Below are 19,373 nucleotides of genomic sequence, written 5' to 3' on the forward strand. Positions count from 1 at the left end.
CCGTGCATGAGCAGCGTGGCCTCCCGGGGTGCTAATTGCATCTCTGCTGCAGCCGAGAACAACACGCTCCCGCCGGAGCGGGCTCTTGTGAAAGCGGGGTGGAGGCCGAGCCTGGCACACCCCGAAATGCCCTCCCAAACAGAAACCGCTCCGGGCGGCAGCTTCCTCCGGCCCGGCGCTGCCAGCGCCCAAACACCGGCCCCCTTGAGCAGCCGGGACCTGGCGCTGTCCCCACGGGCATGGCACAGGCGTCCGGGGCAGCAGGAACCCCCTGGCAGCGAGCACCAGCCCCCGCGGGCTCTGCAAAGCCTTAATGCCCCAAGCCCCCGTCGCCAAACTGCCCTGCACCCCCCAGGGCAGGCTGCCTGGCAAAATCGGCCCTGGGGTTAGCTTGGGCCTGTGTTTCCCCCTCCCCAGCGGTGCAGGGATGCAGGAGCTGTGCTGGCAGCACCGAGACCCCTCCCGAGCCACAGCAGCATCGCTTCCAAGAGGGGAGCGAGCCGCTGTCCTTGCCCTGGTGCCGAGTACGATGTGCCAGTGCACGCTGTTACTGCCATGCCTTTCCTTCCCCTGTCTATAGCTGGGCTCCTGGGACCCCGAGGAGCTGGGCTGTGGCCTTGAAAAGGGAAAAAGCAGGTGAGATTTTGGGGATGAGCGAGGGACTGCTGCGCGGCGGCGGCGTTGGAGATGCTGGTGCACGGGTGGGTGTCGCAACAGCCCCGCTCGGCACCCGGGTACCACAGCCCCGGGCGGCTCTCGAGCAGCGTTCGCGGGCTGCCGGCAGCGCCAGGGTCTTTTCCCCGGACGGCGCGGTCAGGAGCGAAGATGGGGGGCTGCCAAAGGGCAATGTGGCCAGGCTGCTCCTGCGGCTGCGGGGAGCACACGGAGGATGGGATGCCTCCGGTCCTCAGCCCTGCGTGATGCTCCTCGCCTCCCGTGTCCGGGGACCCCCAGCAGTGCCCATGGAGTGGGGTCACGGGGTCCGGGGCCGGCTGGGCTCCTGGGTGCTGGCCCCCGGGCATCGCACACCACTTGCTTAACTCTTTCCTGCCCGTCCTGCTGGGGATTCACTCCTTGGCCGAGCGGCTGAATAACGCTGGGCTGCTGCTGCCCGCAGCCAGGCTGGGGGAAAGGCGACCGGCCGGGCCGGCGGCGAGCGCGGGGCAGCGGGAGGGAGGGATGCAGAGCCCCCGTCCTGCCCGGTGGCTTTGCCCTCCCTTGTGCATGTCTCCAACACCGCTCCCCTGGGGACCGCGGGCAGCAGCAGCCTCCCCGTGCTCAGCACCAGCCTGGATGCGGCCCGAGGTAAAATCCCTGCAAGTGCTGCTGCCGGCGGGTGAGAAGGATGCACGGCACCTCCGAGGGGCACTCGGCGTCGGGCCGGGGCTGGATGTGCCGCGGGAAGCGGGAGGACGGGGCAGCGCCCGGAGGAGCCCCGGGCACAGCACCCCCAGGCACCCCGCGTGTGCGAGCTATGAGGGCAGAAAGCCAAAATCCCAACTCTTCGCTCTGCTCTTTGCGCCCTGCAAAGCACAGTAGCGGGACCAAAAGCGCCGGTCGGACGCGGCGCGTGCCTGCGTCGCAGCCTCGGGCAGGATCGCGTGGGGCACCCGCCCGCGAGCGGCTCCGTGCCGACTTTGGCACCGGCAGGAGCGCGGGTTTGCCCTGCAATTGTGGGGCTGCGGCGCCGATAACCCTTTCCGACCTCGGCAGCGTCACGGAGCCGCTCCTGCCAAAGCGCTCGAGGAAACGGCCCTGCCGCGGCGGCAGAGCCCGCGGCCCCTCGGCGCCGGGGGTAACGGGGAGCTGCGGGGTCACGCGGAGCTGGAAAACCAGACGTCTTCCACCAGGCTCCTTCCCGACGGCGCAGGGAGAGGGAGGGATCGGGGAGATTAAAGGGGACCCGCAGGGTGCCAGGCCGGGCATCCCTGCCGCCGGCGCCGAAATCAGGGCTCTGTCTTGCCGAATGGCAACAGGGGCTGGCATCGGGCTGGGCTGGCACATGTGCCACCGCACTCACCGCGGAGCCGGCTGCCCGCAGCGGTGAGGGCCACTGGCTCGCCCCACGGCTTGTTCTCTTCCAGACTCCAGCTTTTTTGGAGGTGTGGGAATAGCCTCCCCACTGCTCCTCTACCCTCCGGGGCCGGAGGGGCCGGTACAGGGGGATGCAATCTCAAAACCCCCTCAACCCCTGCAGCGAGCCCTGCGGGAACGCCAAAGCCCCGCGGCCGGACAGGTTTCCTTGGGGGTCTCCCCAGCTCTCCCGCACCCACGAGGCGGCCGGTTGCCCTCCACCCACCCCGCTCTGCTCCAGGCAGCAGCGCGACGCCCGAGCCGCTGCATCCGGAGCCGAGTCCAACCCTCTGCCCAGACCTGCTTCAATAACCGAGCTAACGAGAGCCGCTGTCAACGCGCCTGCAGCCGCCCGGCCGCGGCGGGGAGAGGACGAATCAAAGCGCCCTGATAAAGGCACCGAGGAGGAGAAACCTGTTTCACTGACCTTGCTCCATCAGCGCCTTGCCAGCTCCGCCGCGGCCGGGTCTGCGGGGGCGCGGGGCTGCTGCGGGGACGGGCGCGCTGCGGTGGCCTTCAGGGGCGGCGCGGGGGCCGCGGGGAGCCGCCGGGCCGGGGCCGCATCGCGGGACGCGGGGACACGGGCGGGCGGCGGGTGAGCGAGCACCGCGGGGCAGATGCTGCCTGGGCTTCGCGCTGCGCCTGCCTCCGCAGCCTCGCTCCACCCCTCCGCCGCTAATAAAGCCTTCGCCGCGCTCCCGGCCCTCCTTTGCCACTGACTCATCGGCTGACCTAGCCCAATCCCCTAACTGCCCCGCGCCTCCATTTTCTGACCTATAAAACAGGGTCGGTTCCCCACTCTTGCATAAGGCGGCCGGGCGCCAGAGCAAGGCCAACGGCGCTTTGCAACGCCACGTCCGCGGGTGCCCGGCTGCCGGTGGGTGCGCGGAGCCGGCGGCGGGTTTTTGCAGCATGAGCCGCCCCTGCGGGCACGACCTCGCCGGGGGTTTTGCACGTGGGGCCGCGGAGGGGAAGGCGGGCGGCCACGTGCCCGCCGTGGCGCGGCCGCCTCCTGCCAGCGCCGGCACCTGGGGAATGCCTGCTCCCGGGCGCCCCGGCCGCCTCCGGCACCCCGAAACCCAGCGGGGTGAGTTGGGAAAGCAGGGCAGGGACGGCGGCTCTGCTGCGTCCCGCCGGGCTCTGCTGAGCTCATCTGCCCTGACCGCTGGGGACCAGCCCTGGCCGCATCCTGCCTTGCTCCTTCCTCCACTTACTGCCGTTTCTTCATATTGCCCCCCAAAACCAGCCCTTCCGTTTGCTGTCGGGGGAGGCTGATTCGTGCAAAGCGGCACTGTGCCCCGAGCGTCGTGCGCGCGAGGACGAGCATCCTCATGGTGCAGCGGGCACCCCGTGAGCACGCGACCGGCGAGGCCAGGTCCCTGGGGGTACCCGGTGGGAGCGCACGGTGCAGGTGGCCCTGGTGACAGGCCGACGTCCCGGCGTCCCTCGTGCCCTGCCAGGGGCTGCCCAAGGCCCTGCTGGCATCTCCTCATCCTCCCTCCTTGCCGGCCCCTCGGGAAAGCCGGATCCCCCCTCAGCTGCCTCGGCACGGGCTCTGGATTTGCCCGGCTGGGATGAGGCAAGGTGGCATCGGGGAGGGACACGGGGTGTCCCGGGGGCAGGAGCGGGGCTGTGCTTTGCAGCACCCCTCTGCGGGTGACGGCCGAACCATGGAGGGGGCGAAGATGGTCTGGGCAACCACGCGCAGGTGATATAACCACTGCCTGGTCTCCGACGCGGCCAGCCAGGGGCATTGCTCTCCCGGCCTGGTGCAGCAAGCGGCTCACCCTGCCTCTGCCCATGGTGCCCAGCTGCATGATGCCGGATTCACTGGCAAATCGGGTTTTACGCCGGAGGTTTCCACCCGGCCGGGAGCCGGCAGGGTTAAACCCCGCGTGGAGTTTGGCAGCGTGGCGCGTGGAGCCGGCAGCCCACGTGCAGCGGGCATCCGGGGCGCTCGCGGCAGCATTCCCGCTTCACCCCTTGTGCCAACAAAACGTGCACCTTAGTCACCCCTCTCCCGACAAAGAGCCCCGATGCCCTGGTTTCCGGCGGCATCATCCGTGCCGCAAGGCCACATCCTGCTCGGGAACAGGACCGGCGCGGGGCAGCGGGCTCTTCCGAGAACCACCCACTGGCCAGCACGGTAAATCCCCCATATCAGCTCGCCAGCACAGCCCTGCCCGGCTCCAGCTGGCCTCGGCCCAGCTGGGGACGTGGCCGCCGGACGGACGGTCCCTCGTGTGCCAGCAGCTCTGGCGCGCGGAGCAGCCCCGGCCGCCCGCCAGCTGCGTGGGCCGGCTCGGCCGTGCGGGGTGCTGGGGCGGCTGCCGGGGGAGCGAGCCGTCGGGGAGCACCGGGGCCCTCTGTGCGGCTCGGACCGGCCGGTGACGCGCGTCCCGCCGCGCAGCCCGGGGAGGTCGGGCTTATCTCGCGCCGCGCCAGCCGCGGCTCATTGTCCATTGTTCTTCTCCCACTTGCGAAGGAAGGAGGGGAAAAACCCTGCTTTTTTTCCTGCGGCGCTGCCGCTTCGCTCCCTATTTCCTCTGAGCCTCTGGCCGGCTGCCCAAGCGGTCGCACGATGCCTGCGGCGATGCCCGCCGGGCTGCAGACCCCGTCTCGGCAGCAAGGGCTTTGGCCCCGTTAAATGTATCGCCCCTGGGCACAGCCGCGCTGCCCGGGGGCCTGTCCGAGGCTGAGCTTGGCTCGTTTTGCACCCAGGTCCCTGCTCCCTCGGTGCCCAGGCGTCCCGGGCTCTGAGGACCGACAGCCCTGCGAACTCGGTGCGGTGCCGCGCTCCCGCTGCATTGGCTCCGCGGGGAAGCCCCTGTCCGGGCAGCGCCGGCACAGCCGCCTCGAAAGCCCCTGGCAGCAGCCAGCGTGACCTGCCGCCACAGCTCCTGCCACCCACAGTTTCGCCGTAACCTCGTTTCTATTATAAGCCCCGATTTTTTTAGCAGGCCTCCTCCCTCCTGGGCTCTGCCCCACTTTGCCCTCCCGCGGGCCACTCAGCGCGGGGCCGCTGACCCCGATCCCCATGGCCGAGGCCCCTTCTGAGCCCGGCCGAAGGTGGTAAAACCCCATCGGAGCTGTCGCATGGGTCCTGGTGGCTCCCGCTGCCTCGGGCCGGGTTGCGGCGCGGGACTCGGATTTGCCTGCAGCGGTGCTGGGTGAGCGGGAGCGGGCTGGAGAGACGGGGCTGGGACAACTCGGTAGCCCGGCTCTGCTGGTGGCGAGCCCACGTGCCGAGACAGCAGCCTTCGTGGCACCTGCGTCTTCCCGGGCACCTGCACAGCAGCAGCTCTGCGGGGACGGGGACAGCGCATGTCGCGGCAGCCCGCGAGCCTCCGCCGGGCTCCCCGTGACGGTCCCGTGGTGGCCCGCGAGCCAGAGCACCGCGGCTCCCGAGGTGTAATCAGACGCGTGCCTGTTTTTCCGAGCTAACTGGTTGTGTGGGTCTGGCCGTGCTGACGAAATCGCTGCCAGACGGCGCGTGAGTTGTCCCTGCGGCCGGCGAGCTGCAGCTCAGCCCGCGTGTTAAATAAGAAGCAGAGACTGCTTTCGGCACGGTGGCATCTGCCGGCAGCGCCGCCCGCGCTGCCCTTCCTGGGAAAGCTGATCTCTCCCCGAGGAGAGGTGGGATCGGGGCTGGTCGGCCCTAGAAAACCCTTTGGCCTCGGCTGCCCGGTGGGACGGGCAGGGAGGACGCGCGGGTACCAGCCGCCCCGGCAGCGAGCTGACGCGGGATGGATGCCCCGGCCCCGCTCAGTCGCCACGCCGCCGGCGGCCGAAAGCGGGGAAGTAGGTTACCGGCGCGCGAGAGCTGCCGATATTGGGACACCTTCCTGGAATCCACCTCTTTTCGGCAGCCCTTTGGCTCCCGACCAGATTTTGAGCTGGCCGTGGGGAGTGACGCAGGGCATTGGCTTCCCGCCCCGGCCGGCACCTCGCTCCGGCTGGGGACGGCTCCCGGGGGCCGCGGCCCCGGCTGCCCTCCGCTCCCCGCCGGCCGGAGCCGCCGCCTGCCCGGGATGCCGTTCGGGACAACCGGACGCCCGGGGGCAGAGCACGGTGGGCGGAGAGCATCCCCCCGCAGCCGGCACCCCCCGCCGCGGCATCTGCTGGGCTCATCCTGCTGCTAAAGGCTGCGTATGGGCTGGTTTTCCCTGAACCGGCAGCTTGTTTTCCTTGCGGGCACTTGTTTTTACGGGCATCCTGGTCGACATCTCGTGAACCCACAAAAAGTGGCGACGGAGTCAAAACAGAGCTGCTGATTGCGCTTATCTGTTTTCTTACGGCTGGGCAAACACAGCAATCCAGGGGAAACGCGTCCAAGGGCTCCTGGAGGAAAAGGCACCGGGGTGCTGGCACCGGCCCTTCCCTCCGATCCCCGCCTCTGCCCCTTTCAGCCCGCGAAGCAGGCAGTGGGCAGCGGCACCGCCGGGCACAGGAACCGCGGGGCAGCGGCGGCGGCTGGGCTGAAACGTGGTGGCGGAGGAGAGGCCATTTATCGGGCATCAGGACACCCTCGCGTGGGGATCGCCCCTAGGAAGCGCGGCCGCTCCGTGGGAGCGGGGTGCAGCGCCCCGTCCATCCATCCATCCATCCATCCATCCATCTGTCCATCCATCCATCCATCCATCCATCCATCCGCCCATCCGTCCGTCCCTGCGTGGCACCCCGCGTTGGGTAACGCTCGCCGGGCGGTGACGCCGGGCACCCGAGGGGTGGGGGCAAGCAGTTTCGGTCGGGGCAAGAGCAGCTGCACACAAATTAGTGATTAGCTTCGCCCTGAGCTGCTAAGTGGAGGAAGGCTGTGATTAGTTGACACCTCCAGCCGGGCTTTTGAAATTAAGCCGGGCTGGAGCAGGGGGTGGATGACACCTGCTTCATGCATGGCTGATATATAAAATCAGAAACAGGCTCCAGATGTGGTATCAGGATATTTTGGTGGTGGTAGTAGCAGCAAATACATGGTAAGTCCCCCTGAGGGATTTGGGGTGGCAGGATGGAGCAAGGGATGCATGTGGGGCAGGGGTGGCTTTGGCACCTGGCAGAGAGGCCTGAATTACATGTGGGCTTTTGCTGTGATTTTTGTAGAGGAGGAGGCTTGGCTCTGTGCAGGGCTGTGGGCTTTGGTTTTAGCTTGCAGTTGGCTTTGAATAAACCTCCTGGATCAGCTGCCTCTGCTGATGCTATCCCCAAGGGTGACAGTGATTTGCACCCAAGGTTTGCCCCTGCTTTTGACAGTTCCTGTGTTTGGGGGTGGCCGATGCAAAGGGGAGAAGGAAGGTTGGTTGTTTTTTTTTTTTTTTCTCCCCTCTGTGGCATAGTGCAGGGAACAGCTGCCAACCCCCATCGCCCTCCGGGCAGGGAGCCCCACGGCGTGGATGCGGTGCTGACGGTCCCTGCAGCGTGGGCTCATGTCCCGACCCGGCTGCCTGGTGCGTTCTGGAGGAGCAAAGCTGAAACCTCTGCATCTGGCTGCTGCTGGCAGGTAAACCCCCAGCTCTGCTCCCCCCGGGGTGCATTTCCTTGTGGTTTAGTAGAGCCATTTCCCATGTGCACCTGCATCAGCAGCTGTGCTGGGGTCAGGTACAGCGATGAGGAAAACATGGCAGCGATGCAAAGGACGGTGTGAATGATGCTGGGGCAGGGGGAATCGGAGCTGGCACTGTGTTTCTGGCCAGGTAACGTGGGGCTTCATCACTCGCCCGGTTTCCTTGAGGGTGCCGGGGGTGCGGCGAGCTGGCGATGCGACCGAGAGGTTGGCGCTGCGGGATGCAGCCGGAGTGTGGCCAGGAGAGCTCCCCTGTGCCCAGCGGTGCTTCCCGGAGGTGTTTCTGCCCCATTGCACCAGGAATCACGTCCAGGCACCAGCAAGCCCCATGGCACCAGCGGCCTGGAGGGGCACGGACGGGCTGGGTCACCCGGGCACGGGAGCCTGGCCGAGGCGGTGGGAGCAAACCGGCTCTCCTGTACACCGTGGAGGCCTTGGATGCAGGACTTCTCCGTTGGCCGATGTCTTCCCACAAATCTGGCAGCTGGGGTGAAACGCGGGGTGCCGCAGGCAGCCTGGCCCTGGGCAGTGCAGGCGAGTGCCGCTGCCTCAGCCGGGAGCGGGCCAGCGGGAGCCGAAGCGGTCCGGGCTGTGCAACCTCCAGGACGGCCCAGCGCGTGCTTCCATCCTGCCATCCGGTTTGTGCCACACCGGCTGGCACAAAACGACACGCATGAGATTAGCAGGCAGCGGGATCCAGTTTCTTCCCGGAGCTGCTGAGCCCTGTTGGGAGGTTTTTCCATCCCCTGCGATGCCTGGTGCTGCCCCGGTGACTCTTTGCAAACAGAGAGGGTTCCCGGGAACTGGGGCGTTGGAGATGTTTATTCAGGTTAAACACAGTGGCCCGTCCCCGCCGGCGGGGGACCGTGGGGGTTACTGAATGGCCATGGCTGGGTGTTGGGTCCGGCTGTCCTGCCGCCTCCTCCGGGCCCCCCCAGCCCTCGCGGCCCCCCCAGCGCTCCCGGGCCTGAATTTGGGGCGACGGCACTGCTCGGGGCCACCTCGGCGCGGCTGGGCTCCACCTGCAGATGGAGCTCCTGGCTCGCCTTGGCTTCGTCCCGCAGCCTTCCTGCTCGGGGGAGAGGGACGTTTCGGGGAGAAGACATGGACCCGGGCGACTTTCTCATCCTCAACCTCTGCTTTGGTCTGTGAGCAGCCCGACACCCCCCGCAAGAGCCAGCGACCCCCCGCACCCCAAGGGCATCCACGGCGGGGGTTGGGACAGGCACACGCTGCGTGCCCCATGCCCACTTGCCCCAGCCTCCCCCAGCAGCTCATTAACCTCACAGGTAATTAATTCCCCCTTTGCCCTGCAAAGGGGCAAGTGGCAAGTTTAATCTCTCCTTGCTGTGAAGGGGATGGCAGTAACTAATCCCTCATTTAGCTAATTACCCAAACATGTGTTGAACCTGAAAGGGGGGGGGAGCGGGAGCCCACCCAAGCTCAGGTGTCATCGCCATGGGCCTGGTTTGGCTTTTCCATGTCCCAGCTCACTGGACCCTGCGCGCACCGGGAACAGCTCGCCTCTGCACCAGGGATTACGCTGATCCCTGCCGGCTGCCCCATGCGCTCAAGGATTTGGGAGTCTTTGCTGTGTTTTTCCTCCAAAACTCGAGGGGTTTGTTTTGGAGGAGAAGGGGCAAGATCAGCTTTTCCTTTCACCCAGTAAGTCTTACTGGAGTTGGTGGGTAAGAAGAGGGGAGGCAGCAAGGAGGCAGCATTAGGGTTGCAACCCCGAGTCTGGGGGCCCTTAACCAAAACCCAGCACCTTTGCTCGGGGTGGACGAGCTCCCGGTGTGACAGGGCCGTGACTGCAGGGCTCGGCCACTTGCAGGTCCTCGATGAGCACCTGACCCTCAGGTGGGAGCCAACGTGGCAATGGTGCCCTGAAAGCACCGATGAAGCTCGGCCCCTTGGTGGGGTGCGATTGGGATGGATTTGCTGCAGCTACCAACCCCGCTGATGTGGGAACACCCTGATAGTCCTGCCTGAGACTTTCCTTGGTGAGGGATGGGCTGGGAGAACCTGCAGAAATGAGAGCAAACAGAACGGGGTGGGTCTGTGCAGCCTGCGCGGGAGGAGGGCGAAGGAGGGGACGGCTGGGGCTGGGCACTTCTCAGCCCTTGACGTTTCTGTTCATCTCCTGATTCTTTATGTGGCATCTAAAAGCTTGGACACAGAGCACCATGTGGGTCCGCTTCCCCCCCCCCCCCCCCCCCCCCCCTCCCCGGGAGGCTCGGGAGCGGGGAGGACTAGAGAAGCTGCTTTTCTTGTTTGCCCCACGTTTACACTGGGAAAACCATCTCTCTGGTCCTGCTCGACCGCTCAGGCTCTCCCTACCGGTTCTGCCCGCCTGCCAGGCATCTCATCAACGCGACTCCTGCCTCTGCTGCAGCTCAGAGCCAGATGCTCTTTATGAGTTAGAAAGTTTCCTCAAAAGTGTCAACGTAGCTCTTCCTGCACAATTATCAACCTGGTATTTCTTCCCTTGTCCCGCATGAAGGTGGCCTCTGGTCCCAGCTGTGCTGCTGACCGGCAGCACTGAGCGATGTGCCTGGCGTGCAGGCGTCTGCTTGTCCGTCCGGCACGGCTGCCTCCCACCATGGTGTGATCCTGTTGACTCGTATTGATCTTGGAAGTGGGGTTAATCGCCACCTCTGCCTCGCCGTCATGGCCGTGCAGCCTGTTCCTCCACCTTTGGCCCTGCCGGCCGTCCCCTGCGTCCCCGGGGGGGGCACCTCAGCCTCGCCACGGTGCCACGCGGAGGTGGGACGAGCCCGATCTCCATCCCGGTAACGAAGGGATGGAGCCGGAGGGGGCCCAGCAGTCCCATCCAGCCCAGCCGTCAGGCACGATAGGGATCTGCTGCCGCCTCCTCCCTGGCCGTGGCACCACCCCGCAGTGGTTTCCTCGGCCCCGTGGTTCCCTCGCTGGTTAATGAGATGCTGACGACGAACGAGCTGCGTGCTGGAGTGAACCACCCAGCTCCCCCGCTGCAGCCCGGCTCTCAACATGCTGCAACTCCCGGTGCCCCTTCCCTTCCTCGTGGCACTGGAAACAATCTTTCCTAACGGGAGCCTCCAACCTGAACAAAAGCCTCGCTGGTCCCTAACGTGCCCCCCCCCCTTTTTCAGGGTGCGATGATAGAAAATGTGGAGCTTGGGAGAGCGGTGAAACCTCGGCGTGAGGTTCGCTCTCCCAGGATCTGCTCCGGTGCTTTGTTACTGTGGGCTTGGAGGCTCCCACCCCGGCGAGGTTTGGGGCTGGGGTACCGCCGCGTTGGCAGTGCCGGGTGGAGCAAACCAGCCTTGTACGTGTATTTGCTCGGTGTCAGCATTCAGCGAGGTTTTGGTGGATGGTTTTCTGCCTGTTGATTACCCGAAATAGTGTGTTTGCATTTGATAGTCACTATACTTACAGAGGGGGCTAGAAAGTCGTGGTGTGGTGTTTCTCCTTCCAGCTTTGCTGGTGGAAGTGTCCAAGCTGGGTGTGTGGGAGAGGCCACGTGGTCCTGCACGAGGACCCGGGGTGGCTCAGACCGAGGGGCAGGAGGATGCTGCTCCTCCAGCCAAGGAAAGGTCCTCTCCTGGCAAAGGACCTGCCGGAGCACCCCGTGCATCCAGCAGCGCTTTCTTCTGCACTTCAGCCATCGCTACCGTTTGGTCAAGTTGATTTTAGAAAATAGCAGTACCAAATCCAGTGCCCCGTCTCCCCCCGTTAGCCATCAGTGGCTCTTCAGGCTGTCGCTACAAAGCGGGGAGGTGCGGGCGCTCCCCGGTCGGTGCGTGTGTCCCCACCGCTTTCCAGCTCCCTCTGCAGTTTTGGGGGGAGCAGTCAGGAGGCAGAGATGGAAAAGGGAGGAAACCCCTACAAAATGCACAATCTGCGCCCGGCAGGGAGGAGGGAAGGGCTGAGGGAAGGCTGTTGGGAGGAGCTGCAGGTTTGGGGAGCTGGTTCCCGTGGGTGCTGTGGGCACCTCTGTGCAGTCCCCCCGGCATGGGAGAGGCTGCTGCATGTCTGCCGCGTGTTTTTGCTTGCGGGGGTGGAAGCAAGCTGTTTTGGCAGGAAAATCCATGCAGCCGGTGCACGGACAGCTGCACGGCCCTGCGCTAGTCCCCCTCTTTCCCTGCAGCTTGATTGCTTTTAAGCGCCATGTTAAAAAAGCTCCAGGGACCATGGAAATGGTCCCTTGCAGGATGGGCTGCATTCGCTCTTGCTCTCCTCTCCGGAAGACATGAAACCCTATCCTCTGCCCTAGATACTCTGCTTGGGTTTCTCGGGACTATTTCTGGCACGGGGCTCCATCGCCTTGAGCGTTTCTGCTGCCTCTCTCCATCTCTTTTTTCCCTCCTTCGCTTCTCCGTCCGTCCTCTCCTCCCTCTGTCCTTGCCCTTGGCCGGTCTCACGGCCGCGGGCGCTGGCGTGCGTCCGCTCGGCGCCGAGGATGAAGGCTGCTTTTAGAAACGGGCTGCGAAGGTGGATTAGCGCAATTGCTCATCTGCATTCGCTCTCCTCCCCATCCTGCCCCGCTCCTCCCTTCTCCAAATTGCTCCCGCCTGGGACTGGCGCGCTGCGGAGCCGGACCCGGACCCGCAGGCCGGCAGGCTGCCTTGCCATGGATAGCGCCGCGGGAGCCCCCGGGCTGGGGTGAGTACCGGCTGCGGGCCGGCGGCTTTTCCCAAGCCCGGGAGTTCGGGGTCCCCCGGTGGCTCTGCTGCCCATCTCTGCCGGCGCCGGATCCTCCTTGCAGTGCTGCTCCTCCGGCTTTTATTTTTTTTAACATCCCTGCCCTTGCCGCGTCCTTCGGCGGCAGCGCGAGCCGCAGAGCCCGTTGGCACGGGGCAGGAGAGCCGCGGGCAGGGGGCCGGGGCGGGGGGCCGGGGGCGTGTGGGCCTGAGCCCAGCGGCACCGACGGCTCTGTCCGGCGCGGGACGGCCGCCGCGTGGGCTGGGTGCTGCCCCGGTGCGACGCGCCATTGCCTGTGCTCAGCAGGGCGACGCCGGCGGAGAACGGGACCCCGCGGGAGGAGAAGCAGCCGGATGCCCCCAACGGGGTGCTGCAGCCCCCGAGGAGGGCGGTGCAGGGGGGCACCCCGGCCCCGGGGCAGCCCCAGCCCGGCGGCGGTGGGACGGAGGTGACGGCGAGGGGCCGGGAGGATGGAGACGCGTCCTCGGAGGAGCCGGGGCAGGGGCGGCGCGAGGAAGCCCTCATGGCCGAGCTCTCGGAGCTGGTGCAGGAGGTGGTGAAGAGCAGCAGCTGGTGGGAGAGGCACGGCGTGGACATCTGCATCATCACCCTCAGCTTCCTCCTGCTGCCCGCGGGTGAGCGCGGCCGAGCCCCGGCGGACCGGGCGCCCTGTGCCGGTGGAAGGGGATGTCTGTGCCCTGGTGGGCGCGACAGCCTGCTAACCGCCTGGTGCTGCCCCTAACGAGGCTGCGGTCCCCCCGCCCCGTCCCCCGTGCCGGGCTGCTCCCTCGCCCCGCGGGGATCCGGCGTCGGGGGCTCCCGGCGGGCGCAGCCCAGGCTCGCCTTGCAGCCAGCGCCGTGCTTCCACCAGCTCTCACGCCTACTTCTGCTTTTAAACACCCGGGCTGCCGAAATCGCGGGATGGTCCTTGCCCCTAGAAATAGCCTGTCCTTCCTCTCCTGGCCGAGTCCGAAATTCTTCCAGGGGCCAAATTGCCACCAGGCTGGGCCCAAGGAGAGGCAGAGCTCTTGCAGAAGCCCTACGGCTCTCACCAGGCGCCTCATTTTCCTCCTGCGAGCGTCCTGACGTTTGGCCCGCTTCCCTCCAACAGCCGGGCTGATGTGGAGCGATGCAAATTCCCATCTGGAAACGGCCGAGCCTTGAGCGCGCCCATGAGCCCAGCGCGGAGGCAGAGGGTCCCCGGGCGCTGGGAGGGCCGCGGAGGCGGCGGAGAGGGTCGCCTGCGGCGGGGAGCGCGGGGAGAGGCTTGCTCGACCCGCGGTGCAGTTTCCCTGGCTGCGTGCAGGCACCGGCTGGGCAGCGCCTCTGCGCCCGGGCTCGCGTCGGGTGGGAAGGCAGCAACGCCGGCACGTCCAGGCGGGCCCTGGCGTCCTGCGGCTGCCCTTCAGCAGCAGCTGCGTGTTTAACCCCTGGAGAGAAAAAGAAAAAGATGGTTGACGCGGGGAGGCCTGGGTGTACGCTTACCTGGCGCTCTGAACGCCTATAGCTACGTCCAAAAACAGGCGTAGGGCAACCATTAACGTGTTTTGGTGAAAGGGCACCTCTGAGCTCCCTGTCCGAGTGCAGACACCAGCCTGGGAGCTGGGGAGGGGAGGGGGGGGAAGAGCCTGGGCTGGAGGGAAGGGGATGTGGGGAAGGGGCAGGGGAAAAAGGGAAGGGGAGAAGAAGGAAAGAGGGAATGGGAAGAAAGGAGAGGAGGAAAGGTGCAAGGATGTTCAGGGCTGGTGAGTGGGAAGCAGCAATCGGTGTCCAAGAGGATGGAAGAGGCCCCAACTCCAGTGTTGGGCATGATGGACGGCAGCGAGGGCGATGGAGAGGTGGGGAGCCTGCACAGCAAAATGGAGGGGGGGATACAGGAATTGAGGCTTCCCCTGCATTTCCCGACGTGCTAGAGGCTGATCCCTTCCCTTCGGCGTTTGCTCCGCAGGGTTCCTGTGCCTGCGGTCAGCCCACGCCATCCCCTTCCTGGCCGGCATCGTCATCCTCGGCGTGGTGCACCACACGCTGACCGTGAAGGGCAGCCACCTGGCCAGCCACAACGCCTTGACAGAGTCCAAGTCCTGGGGCAAAGTGTGGGCCCTCTTCTTCATCGAGGTGAGCGGGCACCGGGCTAGGGCCGGCCACCGCCGCCGGGCACCCGACACGCGTGTGCAGCCAGAGACAGCGCTGTGACGGGGTGTGCGCTTAGGTCCCCTTGGCCGCGGTGCCATGGAGCGGGACATCACGAATGTCAGTCTGGTTGTGCGGTGATGCACAGCCTGGGAGCAGCTGGGAAGCAGCCAGCAAACCCGCCACAGCTCAGGAAGGCTCTGGAGAGCAAGGAGACACAGCACGTGGTTGCCAGCTCCCCAAATTTGGTGCCTGCCTGTGGGTTTCCTCCCTGTGATGCGAGGGGTCGGCTGCATTTGGGGTGTCCAGTGCTCATCTCCAAGAAGTTCACTTCCAGGCCACTTTGGAGCATGTGGGTGCCGAGCAGGGTGTCCCAGCGGTGCATCCCCGGGCTGGTGAGACCCTCGTGCCACGGCCGCGGGGCATTGCCTCTCCTCTCTCTCCCCTCCCAGCTCTGTGCAGCTTTCACGGCTGAGCAGGCCACCTACAACCACGTGAAGATGCACCACGGCTACACCAACGTCATTGGCCTGGGAGACTCCAGCACCTGGAAGCTTCCTTTCCTCAACCGCTACGTCTACATGTTCATCGCGCCTCTCGCAGTGCCTGTCTTAACCCCTCTCGTCGCGCTGCGTACGTGCCTGAACCGTGCTGGGAAGGGGCCCTGGGTCTGGTGAGCTTGTGGTTAGCAAGGTTTCACTCTGCCAAAGTCCTGCCACATCTGGATGTGTCAGGGTGGCTGAGGTGGGCCACAGAGAGCGAAGCAGAGAGGAGGCAATGCTGCTCGTTTGTTCATCAGGATCTGCTCCACTGAAGGTGTTTGCTCCATCTCTCCTTTCTGCTGCTCCTCAGAAATGCTTCAGAGCTATGTTGGTCAAGCACTGAAGGCCCTGGCAAAAGCCATCATGAGCCCTAGGTGCCCCAACTTGCTCTCCCTTAATTCAGACCTTTGGCTCTAGCAGGGTTCATGTTTGCATGTGGGTCTCTGGCCGTTCAGAGCATCGCAGTGATATCGATGAGTGTGTGCAGGGTCAGGGCTTGGGAGGGATATGCCAGGCCGGTGCTTGACAGAAGCTCGGGCAGACAAAGTGGCAACGTGGAGGAAATAATGGTGCCAGGAGATGATCAAGGGAGAAAAGCCCAGAAAATGCTAATATAAGGAAGCACAGCCCTTTTGGGCTTTGGGGGCTGAGTGTACAGCTCTGGGCAATGCCAAAAAAGCAGTGAATGACTTGGCAAATTAAAAGAAATGAAGATACATCCAAATCCTTGATCGATTCAGTTTGATTTTCCTACCCTACCCCCACTGCAGAGGAGTTAGCAGGATTTTGTGCTGTCTTTGCTCTGTCCTTGACCAGACGTGCTCTGGCTGCTTCCAAGGGATGGGACTGGGAGCATCTCCATGCTCCAGCCCATTAAATGAGCCCTCAAGCAGGTCGGCAGGGCTTGGGGCTTTCAAGCCAGCCCAGATGCCGGGGAAAGGGGGAGGGAGAGTGGGATGAAGGCAGTGCAGGGCTGCGCGGGTGGTTGCGCGTGTGCATAAGCCCGGGCCTGTCTCTCACGTGCCATCTCTTCTTCCTTTCGCAGACTTGCTGAGGAACGTCAAGTTGAAAACAGCTCTCCGGACCATTTGCTTCATGCTTCTGGGTCTTTATTCCCATTACTGGATTCTGCTCCACGTCTCGGGTTTCCGGTCTGCCTGGTCTGCCCTGCTCTGCATGCTGGTCACCCGCGCCCTCCTTGCGCATCCCTATACCCACGTGAACATCTTCCAGGTAGAAACTTTAAGCTCCAAGATGTCCTAACAGCCTTGGAAATGGGCCAACCACTGCCCAGTGAAATAGTCCTGACGTTGCTGGATGGTGAGCTTAAGACGGGCAGGCTTAGTTTTAATCTCTCTTGTGCTGATTTCGGAGCAGGGGAGGTTCAGGCCTGAAACGCTGAGAAGGAAAGCGTTGGCTCCTGGAGCTGCTGGGTGAAAGTCAAGGGAGAGTGAATGGAGAAGGCTGGACTGGGATCTCCTCCCTGCTGGAGTGAATTGTGGTGGCTTACGGGATTGCGGGGGGGAGGGGGCGGGAAGGGTTGTTGCATTTACACTGTTGTGGATGAAGCCGGTATTGAAATTCCTGGGCTGGAGAGAGGCTATTTCTGTGCAGCGCAGTGTGTTTGGGGGGACAGAGCCAGGGGATGCTCCGTGGCTGCTCCGTGCGTGTTGCATGCCTGCAGACAGAAGGGTTTGGGGCAGAGGAGGGCGAGGCACGGGGCAGACGGGTGCGATACCCCGTGGGTGCCCAGCGCTGCCCGACCTCCCTGCAGCACATCGGCCTCCCCATGTTCGCGGCCGATAGGAAGCCCAAGCGGATTCAGCTCATGAGCCTCGGCGTGCTGAACCTGCCCCGCAACGCCCTGCTCGAGTGGTCCTTCGGCCACTCGCTCATCAGCTGCCACGTGGAGCATCACCTCTTCCCCGGCCTCTCCGACAACATGTGCCTGAAGGTGAGGGCAGGGGCGCACGCCGACACGCATGCACCGGCACAACCGGCACCCGCTGCGCCTTGCGCTTTCCTCGCCCTGTGGACCCGAGCCAGCACCGCCGTGCGCTGCCGTCCCCCGCGCTGGGGACCTCTCGCCACCTTGCAGGAGTCCCAAACCCGGCTTTCCACTCCCTGCTTCCTCCAGCTCCTTCCCTGCTCCCGCTTTCACCCCCGGCACAGCCTCCGAGCCGTCGGGCTCCTCCTGCCTCCTTGCTTGGGAAAGCATCTCGAGCGCCGTGCGTCTGGCATTAATTCCAGCCGGAGCCCGCGCCAACTCCCGCAATTTGGTCGTGCCTCTGCTTGTTGCTCTGAGGTGCGGCGTGTGTCACACACCTCGGATCCAAGCGCTGCCCTGCTCGGCGCGGGGAGCTCAGTTTGTTCAGCACCTTTTTCCTGTTTTTCCCTTCCCCCACATGAAGTAGCAGCAGAAAGAGAGCGTGGCCAGAGCTGTTTTTCAGGTTGCGCCCCGTGCTCGAGCCGAGGAGGCAGGCGAGGCAGGAGCTGCCTTTCTCGAAGCGCTCTGCAAGGCGCAGGCGACTCGGCCGGTGGTGCCCATCCATCCCGACCGCGGCGGGGAGCACGCGGGGACGCCGGGACGTAGAGAGCCGAATGCAGGCGCAAAGCGGGGAGCGTGCACGGCCTGGGGCTTCGGGGGGGCTTTGCCGGGCGCTTGGCGATGCCGCTGGCCGGACACCCAGCGCAGACGCTGGTGCTGCCGCCGGGACGTCCTGCCCTGGGGTAACTCTGCCTTTGTAGATCAAACCCATCGTCTCCCAGTACCTGAGGAAGAAGCAGCTGCCGTACAATGAGGACTCCTACGTGTCCCGGCTCCGGCTCTTCCTGCAGAAATACGAGGAGCTGATGGTGCACGCTCCCCCCATAACGGAGCTGGTGGGCATCCAGTGAGCACGGGGCCTCCCGGACTGTCGAGGGGCCGCTCTCCGCGGGGCGTTACGGCAGGGACGGTGGTTTCGGCAGGACCGGGACATCGCAGACACTTGCCCCCATAAAGCAATTGCATAGGGAACACGTTTCTCCTGAATGTCTTGCTTGTGCAGAGCTAGAGACGCGCGTGGGCGGCGCTGCGGGAGAGGAGCTGCGCGGTGCCGATGCCCGCGGCCCGAAGGGCGTCACCGTGGCTGTATTCGCAGCTAGGACTTGGTTTTATCCTCTCACGGATGATCGCAGAGAGGAAAATCCCTCCCGGCGGCCGTTCTCCGCCTGCCGTGTCCCTGGGGCGGGAGGGGACAGCGGGCACGCGCCAGGCAGTGCACCGCATCCCTATTGCAGGCGCTGCGGCGGCTCCCGGGGCCGGTTCCCGGCTGGCAGCTGCCGTGGGGAGCCTGGATGTGCCGGGTGGCCGGGTCGGGGCTGTGGGAAAGCGCGTTGCAGCACCGCGGCCGGGGGCTTGGTGGAGAGGCCATCGTGGGAAGGGGGTTGTGTCGCTGCTGCCTGCCTGTTACCTGATTTGGGGGTAAATAAGTCCCTCCTAAAAACACCAGTTTGGCAAATTCAGCCTCAGCGTGTAGAAGTGGATCTTCATCACGGTTTGTGCAGCTGGCCCTGGCAGCAGGCTGCTCGGCGCCCGTGGTGGGGCTGGTCGGAGAGCCAGGTCCGCACAGGCCATCCCCGCTGCAGCTGCAGATCCCGCTGCGCCCCGTAATTGGTATTGCAGGAGTTCAGCAGGAGAATTACCCATGGGGAGCGGGCGGGTTTGCAGTCTGCACGTGTTTGGGAGACTTTCCCTATTGAGAGGGGACAAACTCTTGGTCTGCTGGACGGACAGACAAGGCTCTCGGTGCTGGCAGGGGCCAGGGTGCCCAATGCTGCCGTGTTTGAAATGCGCCTCTGGGACGATGTGCCCAGGTTTTTCCCCGGGTGGTTCGTTGTCATGGACCTGCAAAGCCCAACCCTGTGTCACGGTGAGGAAATGCAGGCAGAGAAGTTCACGGGCCCAGCTGGGACCCGCGAGGGAGTCGCGCCAGGCCTGGTGCTTGCAAGGCTTTGCTCTTAGGCTGGTGCTTAACGCCTTGCTCCTGGTCCGTGCTGTCCCCCCGGCCCATCGCCCGAGCTCCTTCTGCAGCAAGCCGGGCTCTTCCCGGAGGCCCTGCTGGCGAGGAGGAGGAGGAGGAGGAAGGCTCTGGGTAATGCGTTGCTGCTGGGATGCCCTGGGGGCTAGCTGGGCTCCACAGTGCAAAGGCACCCTGGGGACGCGGGACCCCGGCACCGGCCTCAGAGGGGCAGGCAGCAAAGAGCCTTTTTTTTAGCCCTTTTCTCTGCTGGGAATCTCTGGGCCTCCACTGGTGCTGGCAGATTAATATTTTGCATTGAAGAGAGAGGGCTGTGGACAAGGTGACCGGGAAGGAGGAGCTGCAAAGGGCCCCCAGCCG

At 65.0% G+C, this 19,373-nt stretch overlaps 1 protein-coding gene across 2 annotated transcripts; it reads left to right on the forward strand.

Moving 5' to 3' along the window:
* Positions 1-11,807: 11,807 nt before the first annotated feature.
* Positions 11,808-18,010, forward strand: FADS6 (fatty acid desaturase 6). 2 transcript variants are annotated; one of them, XM_026098856.2, is made up of 7 exons: positions 11,808-12,280; positions 12,623-12,954; positions 14,268-14,434; positions 14,902-15,082; positions 16,037-16,224; positions 16,766-16,945; positions 17,740-18,010. In XM_026098856.2, exons 1-7 carry the CDS (start codon positions 12,078-12,080, stop codon positions 17,887-17,889), a joined length of 1,401 nt encoding a protein of 466 aa, XP_025954641.2. In that variant the 5' UTR covers positions 11,808-12,077; the 3' UTR covers positions 17,890-18,010. The 2 variants fall into 2 exon arrangements, with proteins under 2 accessions (XP_025954641.2, XP_025954642.2); XM_026098857.2 differs by having other exon boundaries at positions 11,809-12,280; positions 12,626-12,954.
* Positions 18,011-19,373: the final 1,363 nt, after the last annotated feature.

This window comes from Dromaius novaehollandiae, chromosome 18, assembly GCF_036370855.1.
Source record: "Dromaius novaehollandiae isolate bDroNov1 chromosome 18, bDroNov1.hap1, whole genome shotgun sequence".
Taxonomy (NCBI): domain Eukaryota; kingdom Metazoa; phylum Chordata; class Aves; order Casuariiformes; family Dromaiidae; genus Dromaius; species Dromaius novaehollandiae.

Coding starts and splice junctions, on each gene's coding strand:
- FADS6 (XM_026098856.2), top strand. CDS start 12,078: ATGAAGGCTGCTTTTAGAAACGGGCTGCGAAGGTGGATTAGCGCAATT. Junction 12,281..12,622: donor GCGGGAGCCCCCGGGCTGGG/GTGAGTACCGGC, acceptor GCCTGTGCTCAG/CAGGGCGACGCCGGCGGAGA. Junction 14,435..14,901: donor GGGCCCTCTTCTTCATCGAG/GTGAGCGGGCAC, acceptor CTCCCCTCCCAG/CTCTGTGCAGCTTTCACGGC.